This window comes from Hyperolius riggenbachi, chromosome 7 (genome assembly GCF_040937935.1).
Source record: "Hyperolius riggenbachi isolate aHypRig1 chromosome 7, aHypRig1.pri, whole genome shotgun sequence".
NCBI classification, from domain to species: domain Eukaryota; kingdom Metazoa; phylum Chordata; class Amphibia; order Anura; family Hyperoliidae; genus Hyperolius; species Hyperolius riggenbachi.
The window spans coordinates 261,571,403-261,592,097 of NC_090652.1; the positions used below are offsets into that span (position 1 = coordinate 261,571,403).

General features: G+C 43.4%; 1 protein-coding gene across 2 annotated transcripts in view; it reads left to right on the forward strand.

Annotated features, from left to right (window-relative positions):
- Positions 1–10,107, forward strand: part of LOC137524999 (polypeptide N-acetylgalactosaminyltransferase 3-like) — a 95,811-nt gene extending 85,704 nt beyond the window's left edge. For both annotated transcript variants that reach the window (XM_068245614.1, XM_068245615.1), the window contains exon 11: positions 1,968–10,107. In XM_068245614.1, the coding sequence (XP_068101715.1) occupies positions 1,968–2,090 (123 nt within the window). In that variant the 3' untranslated portion in view covers positions 2,091–10,107. The remainder of the gene's footprint in view (positions 1–1,967) is intronic.
- The last annotated feature ends 10,588 nt before the right edge of the window (positions 10,108–20,695 follow it).

The window sequence follows — 20,695 nt, forward strand, 5'->3', positions numbered from 1 at the left end:
AAAATTGCTCTGCTCTAGCGCTTTGAGGAGCAGTCTTCCACTTTCCTATACTTAACATTGAGGCTGAATCGCCGCAGAAATCAGCAAAAAATGCTGCGTTTGCCTTTGGAAGAAAATCACATGGCTCTGGTGTGCTCCATCCCATTCAAATACATTAGCCAAGCGCTTTTCAAAGCTCTGGCGTTTTTTAAAAGCGCTCAGAAGCGCTCTTGGTGTGCACCAGCCCTGATTCATGACCATTTACTGCGCTAAGCAGCACGGGTTAATCCAGCGAGTGCACACTCTTAAGCTACGCGCTTCTTGTTGTTACGTGCGCTTCTTGATGTTGCGTGCGCTCCTTTATGCTATGCACGCTCCTTTCCATGCTGCTCGATTGTATGTAGAGCGACCGCAATACTTTAATAGCGTGGCCGCTACTACGTTAACATAGTAGCGGCCGTGCTATTAAAGTGTTGTGGTTGCTCTACATACAATCGGGCGGTACGTCAAAGTAGGGCGCATAGCTTAAGAGCGTCCTCTGCGCTGACAGTAGCTTACCACGGTAAATGTTCATGAATCAACTCTGTTGATCCAAACTTACTTCCACTCATCACAGAGTGCCCACCACCCCGATTAATGTCACGCTCACCAGATAGTAAGGGTTTATTCCCACTAGCGGGATAATGCGAGGTGATGATCGCATCCAGCCGTGGGTACTTCCGTTTCACCTCCGGGAAGTCCGGATGCGGCTTCCTATTAGCGCTAAGGGGCATTGGATGCGTGCTGCGAGAATCTGCAGCATGCATCCTATTCTTTTCCCGGGTCGCATTGGATCGCGAATGAAAATTCGCATTCAATGGAAACTACTCCCATGACTTGCATTGGTTTCATTTCGAATGCGGTGCGTTGCGATGATTGCACCGCTATTGGCGGAAATGGGCCCTGAGTGACCCAGATTACAAGGTCTCAAATCGTGTGTCGCTCCACAAGGGCTCTCCTTAACTTGATTGTTTCCTCTTATATCCTTCTAGTCTGCACAGCTTACGATTATATTGCTCCCAGCATGGTATAAAGAAGTTAAAGGGGCACTATGGCGAAAAATTGTAAAATTTAAAATGTGCGAACCTAGACAAATAAGAAGTAAGTTTTTTCCAGAGTAAAATGAGCCATAAATTACTTTTCTCCTATGTTGCTGTCAGAATTCTGGAAATTGAGAAATCTAGAAATCTGACAGAAGTGACAGGTTTTGGACTAGTCCATCCCTTTATAGGGGATTCTCAGCAAGGCTTTTCTTTATAAAGATATTCCCTAAAAAGGATTTAAACAATGATGCAGGCCAGCTTCCCTGCTCGCTACAAAGTTTTTTGGCAATTGGTCAGAGCAACTGCCATTCATGAAGTGCTTTTGAAAATAAATAAATCCCTGAGAATCCCCCATGAACAGATGAGCTAGCCCAAAACCTGTCGCTTCTGTCAGATTTCTGCTACCTACTGTAAGTGACAGCAACATTGGAGAAAAGTAATTTATGGCTCCATTTTACTTTGGAAAAAATGTACGTATTTGTATATTTGCACATATTTTAAATTTTACAATTATTCGCCATAGTGCTCCTTTAAGTGTATAGATTGTTTCAATAGTCCAAATTTAATGATAAAAGTTATCCAGTAAAAGTTTGCGGCGGGTCACGGGCGAATCGAATTCTGCCACAAGGCGACGGGTTAAGTGTGCTGGACCCCAATTTACTTTCACTGCTGTGCATGCAGAAAGGGCAACGCAACTCAAATAAAGCGGCCAAGTGTAAAAGGGGCTTCAAACTCGTACAATGTGCATGCTATATTATTCAAGAGGGTCACCATGACGATAAGACCGCTTGTATTTTACAGCAAGGTTGCCGTCCTCCCTCAGCACAGCTCTGCTTTGCTTTAGGATGGTTTTTCTAGGCTGAACAAAATCAATCTTCTGTTTTTTGTTTCTTTTTCCCCCTGCAGGATGGACAGCTGTACAGCGCTGTTTATAAGAAGTGCCTTACAGCCAATGGCCCGAACCCAAACCTCGTGTCCTGTGACCCTTCTGACCCGTTCCAGCAATGGATGTTCCGACAGAGCACATAAGAGAAGAAGAGGAGGGCTGTTCTTACTTTATCACTGTGACGAGGATACACTGTAACTTTTATGCAACCGCAGCTGACTTAAATTATACTGAAGACTAAAAAAAAAAACCTGTTGTTTCAAGAAAGGAACACTCCGGACCTTGTATCAGCTACAGACGCCAAAGAATGTTTTTAATGCCTTTATTTCCCTCTGTGTGTTTACATATTAGTTATTAGGTCAGAGGCCGTGTGGAAGGTTCTGATGGTTTACATGGACTGTGGAGGAAAAAACAACAAAAAAAGCGTACCTGGTTATGGGTGATGTGATCTGAGGAAAAGCACCATTATGCATTTTATTGCTCTGTACTTGCGTAACTAAAAAAAACAAAAAACTTGTTTTTAATACAAAAAAGGGCTGTTTTTAAGAGAACAAGCCATAACCTACATAAAAGGGGTGGACTTTTATAGGTGTGACTGGAGAATGAGCAGCAGATGTCTTGCGTGTCACAGCTCTGTTGCCCACAATGTCTTTTAATAGATTCTTTATCTTTTTAACCAGCAGTTCCAAATGAATGTGTAAATATGGTTGCAATGGACAAGGCCAGTTCTTGTCATCTTGGAGAATTGACGTGGGACGGGCTTGGCTCCTCCCACTGTTAAGGCCTGCTATTGATATATGTAAGTTGAAACCGTGACACTTTTCAAACCGTCCTAAACCCAAGAGTTGAACCTTGCATCTGCTAATAGAAGGCGGCAACGCTAGTCATTGCCCAACCTTTTTTTCTCTCATCTTCCTTGCCATTTCTGGTGAAAAAAAAAGGTTCAAAATGTTTACCTGGGCCTCTTGGTCATGTGATTTATGTAGCCTTGATAATGTCTACCAAGATGCATGCTGGGATATATAGATATAGGCAGCTCTACCCATTTCCTGCTTCTCCAGCTGTGCAAAAACGAAGAATTGTGATTGAACAGACTAAAACCTGCTACACACCTTCAGGCTTTGTTCACATTTTCAATCGCCATCGGTATCGCAAGCGCTTAGCGATTTATTTCAGTTTTTTTTTAAGCACTTTTCCCTGCACTTTGGGCTTAGAAAAGCGATTTTGTAAGCGCTTTTGCTCAGCGATAATTTTTATTCACTTCCTGACTTGAACTCTTGTACCCGGAAATACATAAATACAATGTATTTATTTATAAAAGCTCCCAGGAAATCGCTATACAAAGTGCTTTTTCAAGCGATTTTAGATTTCTCTATACCTTCCATTGAGCCAAAGCGCTCAGAAAATGGTAAATGTAGCGCGTTTGCGATTTTAGTTAAATCAAAATGCACACATGTGAACAGTCTCAAAGGAAATCATTGCTCAAGAGCTTTTAGGATGATTTCTAAAATCGCCAGCGCTTAAAAAAAAAAAAAAAAAACGCTCATAGTGTGAACAAGTCCCCCTGTTTTGATTTTCCAATCCCTGACCAATTTTACTTTGGCCAATTTTAGCACCTCAGAGAAGTAGGAGGGCTAACAGATTTTAAATACTATACATACTGTAGATTGTATTGGTAAACTCTCACACTACATGGAAGTGGCAAAATTGGCCTATCAAAGTTTGTGTGTGTGTGTATTCCAGGCTTAAATGAGTAATAAAGATAACAATGTTGAAGAATCTTGATTTAGGGAGGGGGTGTATACCAGTTGCTGGTAGAATGGGAGGATACAGGTATTAAACAGGGATTACTCTTTAGGTAGGAGGCTAAATATGCTCTAAAATGCTTTACCACCTAGTTGGCAGGGTCTTAGATAAAAAAAAAACATATATATTAGGTTCCCCTTCATTGGAACTATTTTATGACTGTGTCAGAACAACAGTTGAAGGAACGAGCAGTACTGTGCAAACAATCAATCAAAGATTGTTGAGGGCTTAAATGGGGCTTATTTAATTGCAGGGGTAGTTTATGGCCAAGTTACCACTAATACTATTAGTGGATTGTGCATGATGGCATAAGTGGTATTGCAGTTTCTTTCTTCCTTTAAAGAGTACCTGCGACAATAAGAACAATAAGGACCTGGCCACACGCACGCGTAGTCGCACCCCCATAGTTGGGAGCATTTTGCGCCTGCACTAGTTAAGGCTTGTAATTGCACAGGCACATAAAGCTCCCAGCCACAGGAGAGTGACCAAGGAGGCGTGTGGCCAGGGTTGCACATGCGCAGTAGTCCCAGTCTAGCTCAGTCGGGGACTTTCCTCATTGTACCATCTACAAATGCTGCATTCTTGTTTACTGATAATAGAAGGGTGTCACATGACCACTGTTCCATCTTTCCTCTGGCCGCATACAGCCAGTTCAGCTCAATGGACGTTGCACTCTCCCCCATTGTAAGCAAAAGATTGTTGGAACAGCACCTTCTGCATCTCCATTTAGCAATGTTTGTTTTTTGTTTTGTTTTTAGCACAGGGATGTGTTTAATTCTTGTGGAGTTGGGGGCATTGCTTACGTTTTTTAATTATTTATTTATTTTTTAAGCCTCTGAGATTTACTGAAATGTGCAACTGTCATTTTAGTTCAGTAAAATACCACATATGGAGCCAGCATACTATACGTTGCTTTTCATTCTACAGATGCCAACCCCCCCCCCCCCCCCCGCACGCACGCACGCACGCACACACACACACTTTCCCCAGAAATACCTTATGGAACACGGACATGCCAACCTTTCCCACAGTGCACTGGGTGTCAGCAAGTTGCTCAGGTATTGCATTTTGAGGGAGAAGGAGGGTGGCTTATGTTTCCACTGTTAGGCCTGGAACCCACTAGAAGCGATTTTTTTTGAGCGCTTTGGGATTTGAAAGCTCTTGCTAATGTAATGCTATGGGTGTGATCCCACTTGAGCGATGGGATTTTATAAAAATTCCAGAAAGCATTGCAATAGCAAGAGCTTTTTCAAATCACTAGCAGTTAGAAAAAGCTGCTAGTGGGTTTGAGCCCTCGGTTAGTTGGAATGTCCATACAGACTTTGCCAGGGGCAGTAGGGTTGACTTAATGGGTGCTGGCGATGTAGGTTGTATAGTCATAGGAATATTCTTGCACTGTCAGTATAGTTTTACATAGTTTTTATGACAGGTTTACTTTAATATGTAAGGTGCACTCCAGTGTTTATAACGATCCGGATTTCTAGCATACTTTTGAAATACCCTCGTTTTTTTTATTAGGTACAATTCCTTTAATATATGGAAAACTAGTGATGTACTGTATACTGAAGGAACTACACCAAGATTTAATCATTCATCAGTAACATTCATTTAAAATTTGAATTTTACTTGGAATGTTAAATATCTTTTATTGTTGTTTAACCACTTCACCACTAAGGGGTTTTCTTCTTATGGACCAGAGCAATTTTCACCTTACAGCACTCCTCCCTTTCATTCGCAATAACTTTATCACTACTTATCACAATGAAATGATCTATAGCTTGTATTTTCACCACCAATTAGGCTTTCTTTGGGTGGTACATTTTGCTAAGAATGATTTTATTCTAAATTCATTTGAATGGAAATAAAAATCATTTTTTCTCAGATTTCAGCCATTATCAATTTAAAATAATACATGCTACCGTAATTAAAACCCACGTATTTTATTTGCCCATTTGTCCTGGCTATTACACCGTTTAAATTATGTCCCTATCACACTGTATGACAATAATATTTTACTTGGAAATTAAAGTGTATTTTTTCAGTTTTGCATCCATCACTAATTACAAGCCCTTATTTGCAAAAATAACAGTAATATACCATCATGACAAAAAGCTGAAAAGTCCCTAAGATAACTATGTATTGTTTTTAAATGTCACTTTTTTTTGTTTTGTTTTATTTTAGTAACTATGGGAGGGGAGGTTAGGGGTTAATTAATGGGTTATTTTATGTATTTTTATTTAATGGGATTTATGTAGGTGTCATTTTAATATTTGGTCTCTAGATGTCACCCCTACTTTATTCCTAGTGTGTATTGTTTACTGCATACATGTATTACAGGAAGTAACACGTGTATGCTTTACTTTCACTTTTGTCAATGACCACCGGCATCTCATTGATCACAGGCACGTACATTGGTAAATGGGGTCAGTCTGCAAGGACAATGGCAACACGACGAGGTACGTATATCTATGCCCCTGGAATAGGAACAGTCCTCCCATGTGGCATAGATACACAGTTGCATTCTCAACAAGTGTTCACACTCTTTTCCATGCATAAGCATGATTTAGCCCAAAATCTGCAATACATGTAGATTTATGTGCTTTGGGTCCAACGGAAGTAAAGTGCTTTACAAATGTTTTGTTGTCATAAATGGCCCAAGGGGACCTAAAACATCTTTGTTTGATAGGTCAAAGTAAGCCGTTACTATAGTGCTTGCTACTAGGGATAGTCAATGAGATGCAAATAATTTGAGTTAATGCAGCATTATGCAAACTTTGTATGCAAATGTATTCAGCTTGAACATGAACCAATAAAATCCTGTTGAGGTTTTTATGCAAATATATGCAGCTTCAAAATGGGCCAATCAATTAACCTCCTTAGCGGTAACCCCGAGCTGAGCTCTGGGTAAGCCGCCTCGGAGGATATCTCAGCCCGTGGTGGGGCGATTGAAATTCTGTAAAGTTCTGTACGCACAGCTAGCAGTTTGCTAGCCATGCGTACAGCTTGATCGGCGGCGGCGCACGGCAATCGGCCGCACGCAGCGGCGGAAGAGGGGGCCCCTCCCCGCCAGAGCCCTGCGCAGCCCGGACCAATCACTCCCAGGCAGCGCAAAGGGCTGGATCGGGTGCGCCTGACGTCAGGACGTCGACTGACGTCCATGATGTCATTCCGATCGTCGCCATGGCAACAGGAGAAGCCAAACAGGAGATTGCATTCTATACGCAATCTCCTGTTTGCTGTTGTTGCCGGCGGCGATCGGACTAGAGGGACACATGCGCCCTCTAGTGGTGTTTCATGTAGCTACCACTCGGCTAGCTGCTAGCTACATGAAACAGAAAAAAAAAATAACAAAAAAAAGTGTAATGCAGTCTCCTTGGCGAAAAAATTGAACCGCCAAAGAGGTTAAAACCTGGGTTTAAATTGATTAGTCCATTTTGAAGCTGCATATATTTGCATAAGAAATTGCATACATTTGCATCAACTTAGAAGTACTTGCATATCGTTGATCAACCTAATGTCCATGTGTTACCGTTCAGTACTGATTCTCATGGTCTTAGGAAGGGAGTGACTCCCATCATTTTACCTATTGTGCTAGTTGTAGAATGCCACTGCCAGGTTTGTGATTATTCCGTGAACATCTGACTGGATTTCTCTCTTGATTTTTATAACTAATCCAGCAGGGAGCAGAAATTTGGGCTGAAATCTGTCAGTAGAGCAGGAAGTTAGAGAAGTGGGGATATGAGAGGAGTCAGAATTTTTCCATAGGCCAAATTGGCCCATATCCAATTTGTGCAGCAGGTTTAACAAGAATTGCTGACATTTATGGACCTCTTAAATGTAATGTTTCAATTATAATAACACTAAACTTTCATTTTCATAGCTTCTGAAAGAGTGTAAAAAGACTATTCTGTACTCTGTAACATGCTGCATGTTAAGCTACATAAAACAGCAAAGGTGCCCATACATCGCTCAACTCGGTTGGCCGATCGACCATCCGATTTGATAATGATTATCGAATTAAAATCGGTGCTGCAAAGAGCATGCCCAATTGACAATGCGACCAATTTCTAACCGAAATTGGTTGTATATATCGATCGAACATGCTGCAAAAGTTTGGGCTGCCGTCGTAGATCGGTTGCGCAGCGGAAACAGCGAGTGATATCGGGACGATCGACGAATGTCATAAATCCCCCAGTGCTGTTCCCCCATTGTCCCTGCCCGTGTGTGCATTGATACATTACCAGTCCTGTTTCGCCCACTTCGTAGTGCCCATCCTCCTTTGGATTCCCCTGCTGTTCTGTTAGCCGTATATACACCGCCGGCGCATAGCACGCGGAAGAGCAAGGGATTCTGAAGATGGATGGGCACTGTATGGTGGGGGTACATTTATACAGGAGGGAGGCTGCGGATGCGGGCAATTCCTGAGAGATGTCATGCTGGAATAGATCAGGAATCAGCCTGCGGTGTATGGGTAGCCGACAGATCTCTCTCTGAGGTTTTGTCTCTTTGTCGAATCTGCCCATAATCGCTAGATCAATAGATGTAAGGCTACTTTCACAATGACATGTTGCGTTATGTTGGACAATATAATCGGATGGCAAGTGCGAGTTTACAGTTAGTGAAGCATAGTTTTTATGCACTATATGCATCCCATCACATACGTATCATGACTTTATCCTACATTAGGCTTGATTCACAAAAGAGTGCTAACTGTTAGCATGGCCGTTTCCTCGTGAATTTTCGTGTTTGCGCGCGATCGTGAATTTTTGCGTTTGCGCGCGAAAACAATAACTATTTCAGGCGAAAATTCCGTTTAATTGCGCGTGAAAATTCGCAATCGCGCGCAAACACGAAAATTCAGGCGAAAACGGCCGTGCTAACAGTTAGCACTCTTTTGTGAATCAAGCCCATTGTGTTGCAATCATTTTCTTTACAGGTTATGCAATGCAACGCTCCAGTGTAACTAGGTGGCCACACACCATACAATTAAAAGATCCAATTTTTTGCCAATTCGATAATTACAATCGGTGGTCTGGGAAAAAAAAGAGCTTTTCTTTGTTTTTCGATCAATAAATCCGAATTTCCCGTTTTTTGGGGGGAGATGGGACATGTTGGAAATTTCAGACCAACTTTATCTAGAATTGTATGGTGTGTGGGATAGATTGTCAGAGCTTTCAGTTATTTTATTCATGATTGGGGAAAAATTGAACATAGGTGTGTGGTACATTGGTCAGATTTTTGAATTGTTACAATCAGTCAGAAAAACTGATTTCTATTCTTGAATTGAACAGATATTTAAAAAAATTGTATGGTGTGTGGTCACCTTTAGTGTTGTCCCAAACAGTCATTCCAGATATCTTCATGTGGCAGTTTAGAAGGCATAGTTGTACAATGACACAGCTCGGCTGTCTAAAATGTAATGACTTCTGCTTGCCATACACTGTGCAACCTGATACCTAACCTATGCAATCTTTATCCAAACATACCTCCTCTATAGGGATGGCAATGCGTAAGAGAACTCATGGAGAAGCAGGTGATCAGTTTGATCAGATGACATATTTGTAACGTTCTGATTTGCTGTGATGACTTCCTGGTTTAACGCATGGTCAGGACCAGCAAATCAGAGCCTTACACATCTATCAGCTGATCAAACTGATCACATGCTTCTCCATGAGTTCTCCTCAGCATTGCCATCCCTAATGATGAATAAGGCTCCAAAGCAGACCTGAGAGGAATTTAGAAAAAAAAAAGGTTCCTAAGAAGAGAGAAGCCTCTGGATGGTCCACAAAGGTTTCCCATTTCCCACCATCGCTGGCCGGGCCTCCTTAGTTTTTGGCTGCGCTCCCCTTCTTGTACTAGCACGGCCATGCTGCAGCTGTGCGGTAACGTGCACGGTACTACCATGCGCAAATGGACACGTTTTTGTTTCCACTGACTGAGTGAAATGTTACTCCACTCTTTCTTTAAGGTAGCTGGAATTCTCATTCTATTAGGACTGGTCGGTAAGACATGAGAAACTTGCAAAAATGTTGTATTCTGTACCAGCCAACCAGCTATCATTGTCTAGAACTGCTGACTGCACTGAACTGATAGAGGTGAAATGTGATTGGCTGCGCTGACTCGCTGCTGATTGGAGGTCTTCAGTGCCTTTGTACCGCCTTAGTGTGAATGCATGGTACCCTGATCTGTACGGTACTTTAGGTTATCTAAAATAATTCCCAGTTTTGTAATAATTGTCATACGAATGTATATTTTTACATTTTTTGAAGGATCTTTTGTAATGGTCATATTGGCCAAAAATGGTGTATGATTGTTGTTCTTCTCTTTAAAATAAAATACTATTTGAATTTCTAAGGGGTAGATATTGTTGTTAAGCATATATCAGCACAGAGTCAAACCAAAGCAACTATTTAAAGTCAACCTGATGTGAAAATGAGATAAAAAAAATGTATCCATCCTTCCACTCCTAAAAAATACCCTTTTTTAATATATTGCACTGTTTTATTTTATGTTTGAAAAATTGAAAGGGAACCTGAGACAAGAAATGTCTCGGGTTCCATACTTCCCCGGGCTTCCTTAAGCCCCCTTAAGCTTCATTGTGCATATGTGGCAAGGCCAGGTGCACTCCCGTCCCTGGGAACGTTCTGCACGTGCACAGTAGTGCTGCACAAGTGCAGTAATTGCGTGGACCAGAGCCATCTGGGGATACGGCGAGGGACGAGCGGCCTTGAAGGATGCATCCGAGCAATAAAAAAAAAAAAAATCTACTTACCTAGGGCATCCTCCAGCCCCTGGCACCCTATCTGTCCCCCGCCACAGCTCTAGTATCCCAGGATCCTCTCAATTGCTCCAGGTAAGTAGATTTTTTTTTTTTTTGCTCAGATGTATCCTTTTACCTAGAAAATTGCTAGGCACATGCTTGAAATCGATCAGAAAAATCGATTCACAAACTCTTATCGATTACGCTAGCAATTTTTGGTGTGCACCAGCCCTGACTGATTAATTGTGATTGTTTTCTGTAAACAGATTCATTTTATCAAATGGGAGACACAGAAAATGTAGAGCTCAATGAATTAAATACATTTTCTCACACATACTCTATCAATAACCAAATGTTCTAAAATGAAAATGTACAAATAATGTCTAAGTAGCTGTGTAAACATTTTCTTACTTTTCATGTTAAATATAAGAGGCAAAAGTTGCAATTCGTTGTGTGTAGATTTTAGCTGGATTGGGAAGATTAATTTGCAAAGGTGTGTGCCTGTGCTTCTGTATTACAAGGCCAGTGCTTTTCTTTGCATGTGAGACTAGGGAGTTATATGAAAAGCCTTGGGTGTCAGGTTTAACACGCAATTACAAACAAGATACATTTCTCCTCTGCTCTCCCTGCATACAGCTCACTCAGAGAGACAAAAGCAGCTGCAGTTAATAATAATAATAATAATTCCTTTTTTTGTATAGCGCCTTTTTCCTGTCGGACTCAAAGCGCTTGCGAGGCAGCCACAAGAGCGCACTCAGTAGGCAGTAGCAGTGTTAGGGAGACTTGCCCAATGAACTCCTTACTGAATAGGTGCTGGCTTACTGAGTAGGAAGAGCCAGGATTTGAACCCAGAACTCCTACATCAGAGGCAAAGCCCTTAACCATTACACTTTCCAGCCACCAGTTAAAGGACTTCCAAGGTGAAAATAAACTGATGAGAAAAATTGTCAATCCTCCTTCTCTTAAAAATGACTTTTAAGACCCCACGGTTTTATTTTAAATGTAAATCTACTTAAGTTATTACTGTTTCATTGTCTCTACTCAATGACACATTCATTGAAGTATGCCAGATCTAAAACCTATGAACTATTGACCCTTTTTATCTCTCCTGCTTTCAGAAGCCATTTACTGTGAGGAAAATGTTTTATGGCCATTATACATCATTAGTGAGTGATACACTATAGTCCAACCCAGTCCCGACCCAAACAGAAACTGTCACTTGCATACCTAATTTTTAACTCTTACAGGCAAAGAAAGAAAAAAAAGGAACATAGCATAGTTATTTGTGTGCTTGGCACAGTACATACACATGTCTATCTCATCATGTCACATGTCACCTCTGATGTCCTTTAAAGGATACCCCAACTGAAATGTGACATAATGAGATAGACATGTGTATGTACAGTGCCTAGCACACAGATAACTATGCTGTGTTCCTTTTTTTCTTTCTCTGCCTGAAAGAGTTAAATATCAGGTATGTAAGTGGCTGACTCAGTCCTGACTCAGACAGGAAGTGACTACAGTGTGACCCTCACTGATAAGAAATTCCCCTTTTTTACCTCTTTCTTGCTCTCAGAAGCCATTTTCTGCTAGGAAAGTGTTTTATAGTTGGAATTTCTTATCAGTGAGGGTCACACTGTAGTCACTTCCTGTCTGAGTCAGGACTGAGTCAGCCACTTGCATACCTTATATTTAACTCTTTCAGGCAGAAAAATAAAAAAAGGAACACAGCATAGTTATTTATGTGCTAGGCACTGTACATACCCATGTGTATCTCATTATGTCACATTTCAGTTGGGGTATCCTTTAAGCTAGTGAGACTCATCTAACACACAGGGTTAACAGATGTAGTGTGAGGGAATTCACCCTCCCCTTGTGGTTCACTGGTTTGTCAGATTTGGCATCAGTGAAAGGAATTTGATAACCGTAAACAAAGAGAAAAGCATTCAAATGTATACACAAGTACTTAGCAGCACTTCCCAAATGATTCTCATCTCAATTTTAAAAAACATGTTAATTGATAATGTTCCTTTAAGTTTGGGTATGCTAACAGTCTAAAAACAGAATTAATGTTTGGGTCACCTTTGTAATACTATAGTATCTTTGTAACCATGAATTTCCATCTCACACTTGTTGTGCTAGGGATGTGACAGAAAATTAGAGGAACGCTTCACAAAGTGGAAGGAACTAGACAGATGTTACCAGGTCAGATGTCTCCAGTCTCCACCGGAGATCATTGTTCAGCTCCATTTCAGAGCAGGATCATCCACATGGCAACCTAGGCAAGTGTCTGGGGCCTTGAGGAGGGGGGGTTGCTCATCATCTGCCACTTTCTCTTGCCCATCTCCCCTTTCTGAAGGACCATAAGAGAGGGGGGCCCATCAATGTATTGCTGGGGTACCCATGGTTTGTAGTTACCACCCATGAAATCTGCTATAGTGGGGGCATCCAGGAGGGTCCCGTGTTAACTTTTGCTCGAGACCCCACTTCATCTAGATCCGACTCAGACTCTTATCATTAACCGCTCACAGCCGTGCAGGTCAGTGGCGTACCTAGGGCATTTGACACCCGGTGCTGGGTATTATAAGACACCCCCCCCCCCCTCCCCCCCCCAAAAAAAAGGTAAAGGGGCAAAAAATGGGAGGCGCTATAACATGCGGCGCGCTAAGCGCGCCGCGGCAAAAAAATGGGCGTGGCCATGATCGGATGAGGGCGGAGCTAACTGTAATTTGACGTGAACCCGGGTGAAAATACACGTAATGTGTGCAGATTTGCCCAGAGAATACGTTCAATCATGTCTGCAGATTTGCCCAGAGAATACGTTCAATCATGTCTGCAGATTTGCCCAGAGAATACGTTCAATCATGTCGGCAGATTTGCCCAGAAAATACATGCAATCATGTCGGCAGATTTGCCCAGAGAATACGTTCAATCATGTCGGCAGATTTGCCCAGAGAATACGTTCAATCATGTCGGCAGATTTGCCCAGAGAATACGTTCAATCATGTCGGCAGATTTGCCCAGAGAATACGTTCAATCATGTCGGCAGATTTTCCCAGAGAATACGTTCAATCATGTCTGCAGATTTGCCCAGAAAATACATGCAATCATGTCGGCAGATTTGCCCAGAAAATGCATGCAATCATGTCGGCAGATTTGCCCAGAGAATACGTTCAATCATGTCGGCAGATTTGCCCAGAGAATACGTTCAATCATGTCGGCAGATTTTCCCAGAGAATACGTTCAATCATGTCGGCAGATTTTCCCAGAGAATACGTTCAATCATGTCTGCAGATTTGCCCAGAAAATACATGCAATCATGTCGGCAGATTTGCCCAGAAAATACATGCAATCATGTCGGCAGATTTGCCCAGAGAATACGTTCAATCATGTCGGCAGATTTGCCCAGAAAATACATGCAATCGTGTGGCAGACCTGTCCAGAAAACACTTCAATCGTGTAGCAGACCTGGCCAGAACATAAATGCTACCCCTGGCTGCTAATATAAATTAAAAAGAAAAAAAAAACCATTTACTCACCTGCAGCAGAGCTCCTGTTCCGGCCTCCGTCCAGTGCGCAGCTCCCACGATCCTCTGCAGCCAGCAACTCCCAAAGTCTCCAGAGCAGGGCTTCGGACATTTTACTATAGCCCTGCTCTGCCGCTGCGGTGAACTGATACAGCGTCTATTAGATGCCGAAAGTCAGTTCACGCTGGGGGGTGCTTGGAGAATTTTAAGGGGTGCTTCAGCACCCTAAGCACACACCCCCCCCCCCCCCGCCACTGCCCCCAGTATAGGTAGCTAGCAGTTGCCCCCAGTATAGGTAGCTAGTTGCCCCCAGTGAAGGTAGTATAGTTGCCCCAATATAGCTAGTATAGTTGCCCCCAGGATAGGCAGCATAGCTGCTGCCCCCAATGTAGGTAGTGTTGCTGCCCCCAGTGTAGTTTGTATAGTGGCCCCCGTAGAGCTTCCCTCCAGTATAGCTAGTATAGTGGCCCCCATAGTTGCCCCAGTATAGCTAGTATAGTGGCCCACAGTTTAGATAGTATAGTTGCCTCCATTGTAGCTGGTATGGTGCCCCCCCCCCCAGTATAGGTAATATAGTGGCCCCCATAGATGCCCCCAGTGTAGCTAGTATAGTGCCCTGTGCCCCCCCCCCCCCCGTTTAGCTGCCTCCAGTATAGTGGCCCCCAGCTGCCAGCTAGTATAGTGGCCCCCAGTTTAGGTAGTATAGTTCCCCCCCCCCCCCCCCGTGTAGCTAGAAGGAGGGGTGACAGCAGGGATAGCGGCGGGGAGGGGGAAATATCCCCCCCTCCCTCACCTGGGTCCCCTCCTTCTGCCTCTCTTCTCCCCCAAAAATGCGGGCAGCGGGCCGGTGGCAGTGGGCAGCGAGCAGGCGAGCGCGGAGTATACTCACGTTACTTCCGCGTATCAGCCTGGAACGCTGCGTCGCCGTCACGTGCCTCTACTGCGCCTCCAATGATTGTAAAATATTCATCAAGACTTATTGAATTGGTTAACGACAGGGATGAGCAGAAACTACGTCTGTGCGAATTTACGCATCGTAGTTCGCATCTACGCATTGTAGTTCGTAGGCGAAGTTTCAAAACTATGCTTACGAATTTACGCATAGCGAAGTAACGCTACACGTAGCTTACGCCCACTATGCGTAGTTAACAAGTGTATTGCGTAGTGAATTATGAATGCGTTACTCGCGGCTAATTTTCTGCGTGCGATTGTATGCTTACAAATTTACGCATTGCAAAGGGGATTTCCAGTGTAAGCATTTAAAGAGGAATTAATGCGTAAAATTTTTGCATATGGGCATAAGCATCTGTTTAAAGAGACACTGAAGAGAAAAAATGTTTATGATATTATGATTTGTATGTGTAGCACAGCTAAGAAATAAAACATTAAGATCAGATACATCAGTGTAATTGTTTCCAGTACAGGAAGAGTTAAGAAACTCCAGTTGTTATCTCTATGCAAAAAAGCCATTAATCTCTACGACTTTCAAAGTCGTGGAGAGGGTTGTCTTCTGACTTTTATTATCTCAACTGTAAGTGAACAGTTTTCTTTTTCTCTGCCAGAGGAGAGGTCATTAGTTCACAGACTGCTTTGAAAGAATCATTTTGAATGCAGAGTGTTGTGTAATCTGCTCATATTAGAGAATGATGCAATGTTAGAAAACACACTATAAACCTGAAAATAAAAATATGAGAATATTTTCTTTGCTGCTAATCTTCTAGTAATTATTCATAGTACACAACCAATTCATTATATCATATATTTTTTTTCGCTTCAGTGTCTCTTTAAACTACGCTTCGCACTACGCGTAATTGCGTATTTTAATGCGTAGTCTACGAAATGCATACAAAATGAATATTTGATTTCGAAGCAGGTAGTTTGGCGAAGCGTAATTGCGTAAAACTACGCGTAGTTCCAGCATAGCGAATTTGGCTGACTATGATCATCCCTTATCGACAGTTTGGTAAAATACCGAATTTGTTAAGGTGATTTCAGGATTCATCAAATTTATCTACAGCTGTTAGCGAGCATTCGGCAATAATTCGGTAATCATTCGTTAGTGATGCGTTACAACGGAAGAAAGTACAATTCATTAAAATGAAAGTGGCAGGGGCAAACGCAGGATTTTTAAGGGGGGGATTCCTGAAAGGTCCAGAAGCACTTATGTCCCCGAGTGCTTCCGAATACAGGTGGCTCCATACTGCCCATGCACAAAAGTGCGCTGGCATATTACGGAGCTGCCAATCTTTGGAAGTACTCAAGGACACAAGTGTTTCTGAGGGCTTCTGGTAGCAGCAAATTTGAACAGGGGACAGCGCTGGAACAACTCCCCGAGAGAGGAACGGGAGATAGACTTTGGACAATTCAGTGGAATATGCCACATAGTGTCATATAGCCCAAGCGATACTCATATGATGCAGGGATATATGCATCTGCGGAAGATGGCGGCGCTATATAAATACTAAATAATAATAATTTGCCTCACCAGGATTGCACTTTTATTTAGCTTTCCTGTATGACAAGAAGACACAGCCAGCCAGCACTAGGGGAAGAGGGAAACGAAGGTGAATGAGGGAGGCTGGTGCACACCGAGGGCTTCTGAGCGTTTTTCAAATCAACATTGATTTGAAAAGCGCTTGGCTAATGTTACCCTATGTGGGTTTTCCCACAGCAGCGTTGTGATTTTTTCAAAATCGCAGGTATACCGCATGCAGCATTTTTTTTGAGTGATTCATTCAGAAATCGCTCTGAAAATCGCACTCACTAATTGCTAGCGATTGCTATTGTGATTTTGGCGTGCACTAGCCCAGAGAGAAGAGGAGTGGAGAGAAATTGAGAATTACCTGAGATGGAGCATTATCTGTATTGCAGTCCCACATCACACAGAGGCTACTTGCCTGTAATAGGACTCCTGTCCCTGCCAGTCTCTCACACAAGTCGGAAAGCAGCCCTCCTGGAGTCTAGGGACTGTCAAAAAATGTTCACCTGGTTTAACAAGATGCAGTCATTATGACATAGGGGAGAGACAGATTTTTGCTCACGGACCCTCCAGTCTAGCTCTGCATCATGCTGAGTATATATGCCAGCTTGCCTGCCCTTTAATTGCAGTTTTATCAGTTAGCCTAGTATTTTGCATTGCCTTACAACAACAAACCTGAATACACCAGACACCAGCCCTAAATCACTGAATGAAAGGGGGCCTGGGGGGACATTGCCCCCCAGGTGGAGCGGAGAGACTGAGATAGAGCAGATAGCGTATCTGTATTGCAGTCCCACATCACACAGAGGCTACTTGCATGTACTGTGTCTCCGGGTACATTTGAAATCGGCGCCGGTAGATTTGGGCGCAGGATACAGCGGTATAACGCTGATCCTGCTTCTGCACAAGTCCGGGCCGTTTTAATTACTATTCCCCCTCCAGGCCGCCATGGATAGTGGGGGAATGAAATAATTCGACTTCCAGCGATTGCTGGAGGCTGAATTATTATGTTTTTAAGCAACCTCGGCTCCGTCTTCTGATGGAGCCGACGTTACTCACTGAGCGCTTCAATAGGAATGATTCCTATTGAAGTCTATGGAGGCGCCGGCTGCGCCCAAATCTAGCAGCGCTGAAAAGCACTTCTCCGGTGTCTCCTGTCCCTGCCAGCCAAATCCAAAAAAGCTTTATTGGCAGGACCAAATACATTTAGCATTGCCAAAGCAAAAACAAAACATTAACAACATAGTGGGGGGAGGATTGTGGGAATAGGGGAATGATATAGTTATACCGTCCATAGGGGTGTGGAGGATGTAAGGGATGGTCAGCCTCTCACACAAGCTGCAGGCAGCCCTCCTGGAGTTTAGGGACTGTCAAAAACTTTTCAACCTGTGACATACCTTTATGTAGCTGTCTACGTGCAGTCTTTACAATAGGGAAAGAGCTGAGTTTTTCCCACAGACCCTGCAGGCAAGCCTCTGTATATTTACCAGCTTGTCTGCTTCAGCATTTCAGGGAATTTTTTTTAAAGGTACAGGAGTCTCGGGGGGGGGGGGGGGGGGGGGGGTTCCATACATCCAGAACCCCCGTCTGGATACGCCAGTGAGTGGGCGCGGTTTAGCGTTACATTTAGGATTAGTTATCTCCTTCACTGCTCTTCGTTATTCCTGTCAGATTATTGCTGACAGAGAAGATGGAGCTATTTGAAGTGGTTATGTATCAGCTGAGAGTGATTCAAAGGTGCAGAAGGGCAAGAATAAGGTCTAGAACCAAATCAATTTGCAAGAGAATATATTTATTTTCTATAACAGGACATCTGCATTTCTCTTGAATCATCTTGTAAGAGAACACAGGCAGTGCCAGGGTTAACTAATTTGCTAGCTGCACTACGTTTTTTTTTTTTTGTTTTTTTTTAGAAAAGGCTCCTATCAAGCCGCCGCAGCTGGCGAAATTGTGGGATTGTCCCAAGCCACTTCCAGAATCCTGGTCCAGGTGTTAAGCCCTATTCAGAATGTTGCTACGTGGTGTTCAAAGGACTGCCTTTTTACCCACAATTCCACGGGATTCTAATGGCCTTGTGTTAAATTACCGCTGTAAAATTGAAATATCGACACGTTACCGAATGGTTACCAAATTGTTATCGATATTTTATCGAATTCACGCTAAATGCGCAAAAACCTTGATGAATACAACTAGAAATCGATAAACTTCGAATTCGGTAATTTAACAAACTGGAAAAAGTTATCTCAAAGACAATGATGAATCGAGGCCATGATATGTTAGCTTTTATTTTTAATAAAATGGAGATGAGCTTTAAGCTGGCTTATAATCCTAGTGGACACCCCCTGATTTGTGGAATCCATGTTGTTTCCTGAATAGTGACATTAGTTTGTAGTGTGGGAACACTCTCCTCAGGATATTTGTATCTGCAGCCAGGAGGATGGAAGCTCCTGTGGTAATAATGGTAATTGTCCACTATCCGGCAATGCCTGAAGTCCTGTGTCTTCTCATGAGTGTAGCAGCTGTCTTGTGGCTTTCCTCCACAATCATAGCTGGCCACTTCCTCTGCTTTCAGCGCTCCAGATTACTGGGACTGGTATTACTGGCTGTAATGGTTGTAATTCTGAAATAAAACAAAAGGCGGAATAGGCTGAGGGGCGTGAATCACATGCTGGAGCTATTTAAGTCTTCGGCTTTCTGACAGCCGACCACAAAAAGCCGGTGGTGAACTCTTCTTGTCCTGGCGTACTATAAAAGGAAGCCTGGATGTTTCTCTTGTGGGACTAAATATTTGCATTATCACAGGAAGCTGAAGGCGGTGAACTCGCCACAGTGGCGTAGCTAAGGAGCTGTGGGCCCCGATGCAAGTTTTACACTGGGGCCCCCCAAGCACTCTATACATAACAATTGATACGGTGCACCAAAACCTGCCAATGGCAACTACAGTGTCAGAGGTGCAAGAAAGGGATGGGAAATAGCTTGTTAATGATCACCACTATTCAAAGTATCTATAGAAGTGATTATTATGAGCACAGAACCAATAGAGAGCTAATACTGCAGTTGAGGGAGGGCCCAGATGCGGTCACTGCCTCTGCACCCCCTAATGCTACACGTTGCCCCTGACTCGCCCCCTGTTAGCTTTCCCCGTGCACTGGCTGGGTGCTTGGTACCGTTTGGCACATGTAGACTGCCTGGCTAGTGCAACGCGTACGTACGAACGCACGCCATCTGCATTTGCATGCGTTGCGTGTCTGATTCCCATTCACTGTGTAGTGAATGGGACAGACCATGCGTTTGGGAAAAAATGCATGCAGAATGCATTCGCGGACTGCACTGGTCCACGAGCCCTAAAGGGATCATTAACCCTAGACTTGATCATATCAGTTGACCAGCATATACTGGTGGTGTGGTGTGGTGTGTTGTGTTTTCTAGCATGCTTTGCTGTTAGGCGCTGACCTCTCATGTCAAGAACCTCAGTTTGTCAGCATTTAGTTTAAAGAGAACCCGAGGTGGGTTCTAAGAATGCAATTAGCATACTGAGGCTGGGTCTGCATATACTGCCCAGCCTCTGTTGCTATACTGTTTGCCCCAGTCTCCCCCCTGCGCTGTGCTGTACCCCCATACATCAATTGCTGTGCTGGCGGCATGCAGCGTGTTGCCAGCAGACTGTTTACATCTGAAGTGTCAGTCTCTGCTGCTCCCCCGCCTCCTCCATAGCGCCGCTCCCCGCTTGCGTCCCTTCCCCCCCGCTGATTGGAGGCGGGGAGTGGCGATATCGGAGGCGGGGGAGCGGTAGAGACTGACACTTCAGATGTAAACAGCCGGCTGGCGACACGCTGCATGTCGCCAGCACAGCGATTGATTTATGGGGGCACAGCAGAGCGCAGGGGGGAGACTGGGGCAAACAGTATAGCAACAGAGGCTGGGCAGTATATGTAGACCCAGCCTCAGTATGCTAATTGGATTCTTAGAACCCACCTTCATGTGTTTATTTTTGGAATATAAGATAGGTAAAGCTTAACTTTTAATTTCACCTTGGATTTTATTTTACCTTGGATATCCTTTAAAGGGAACCTTAACTGAGAGGGATATGGATGTTTCCTTTTAAATAATACCAGTTATGTGTCAGTCCTGCTGATCGCTTTGGCTGCAGTAGTGGCTGAATCACACACCTGAAAC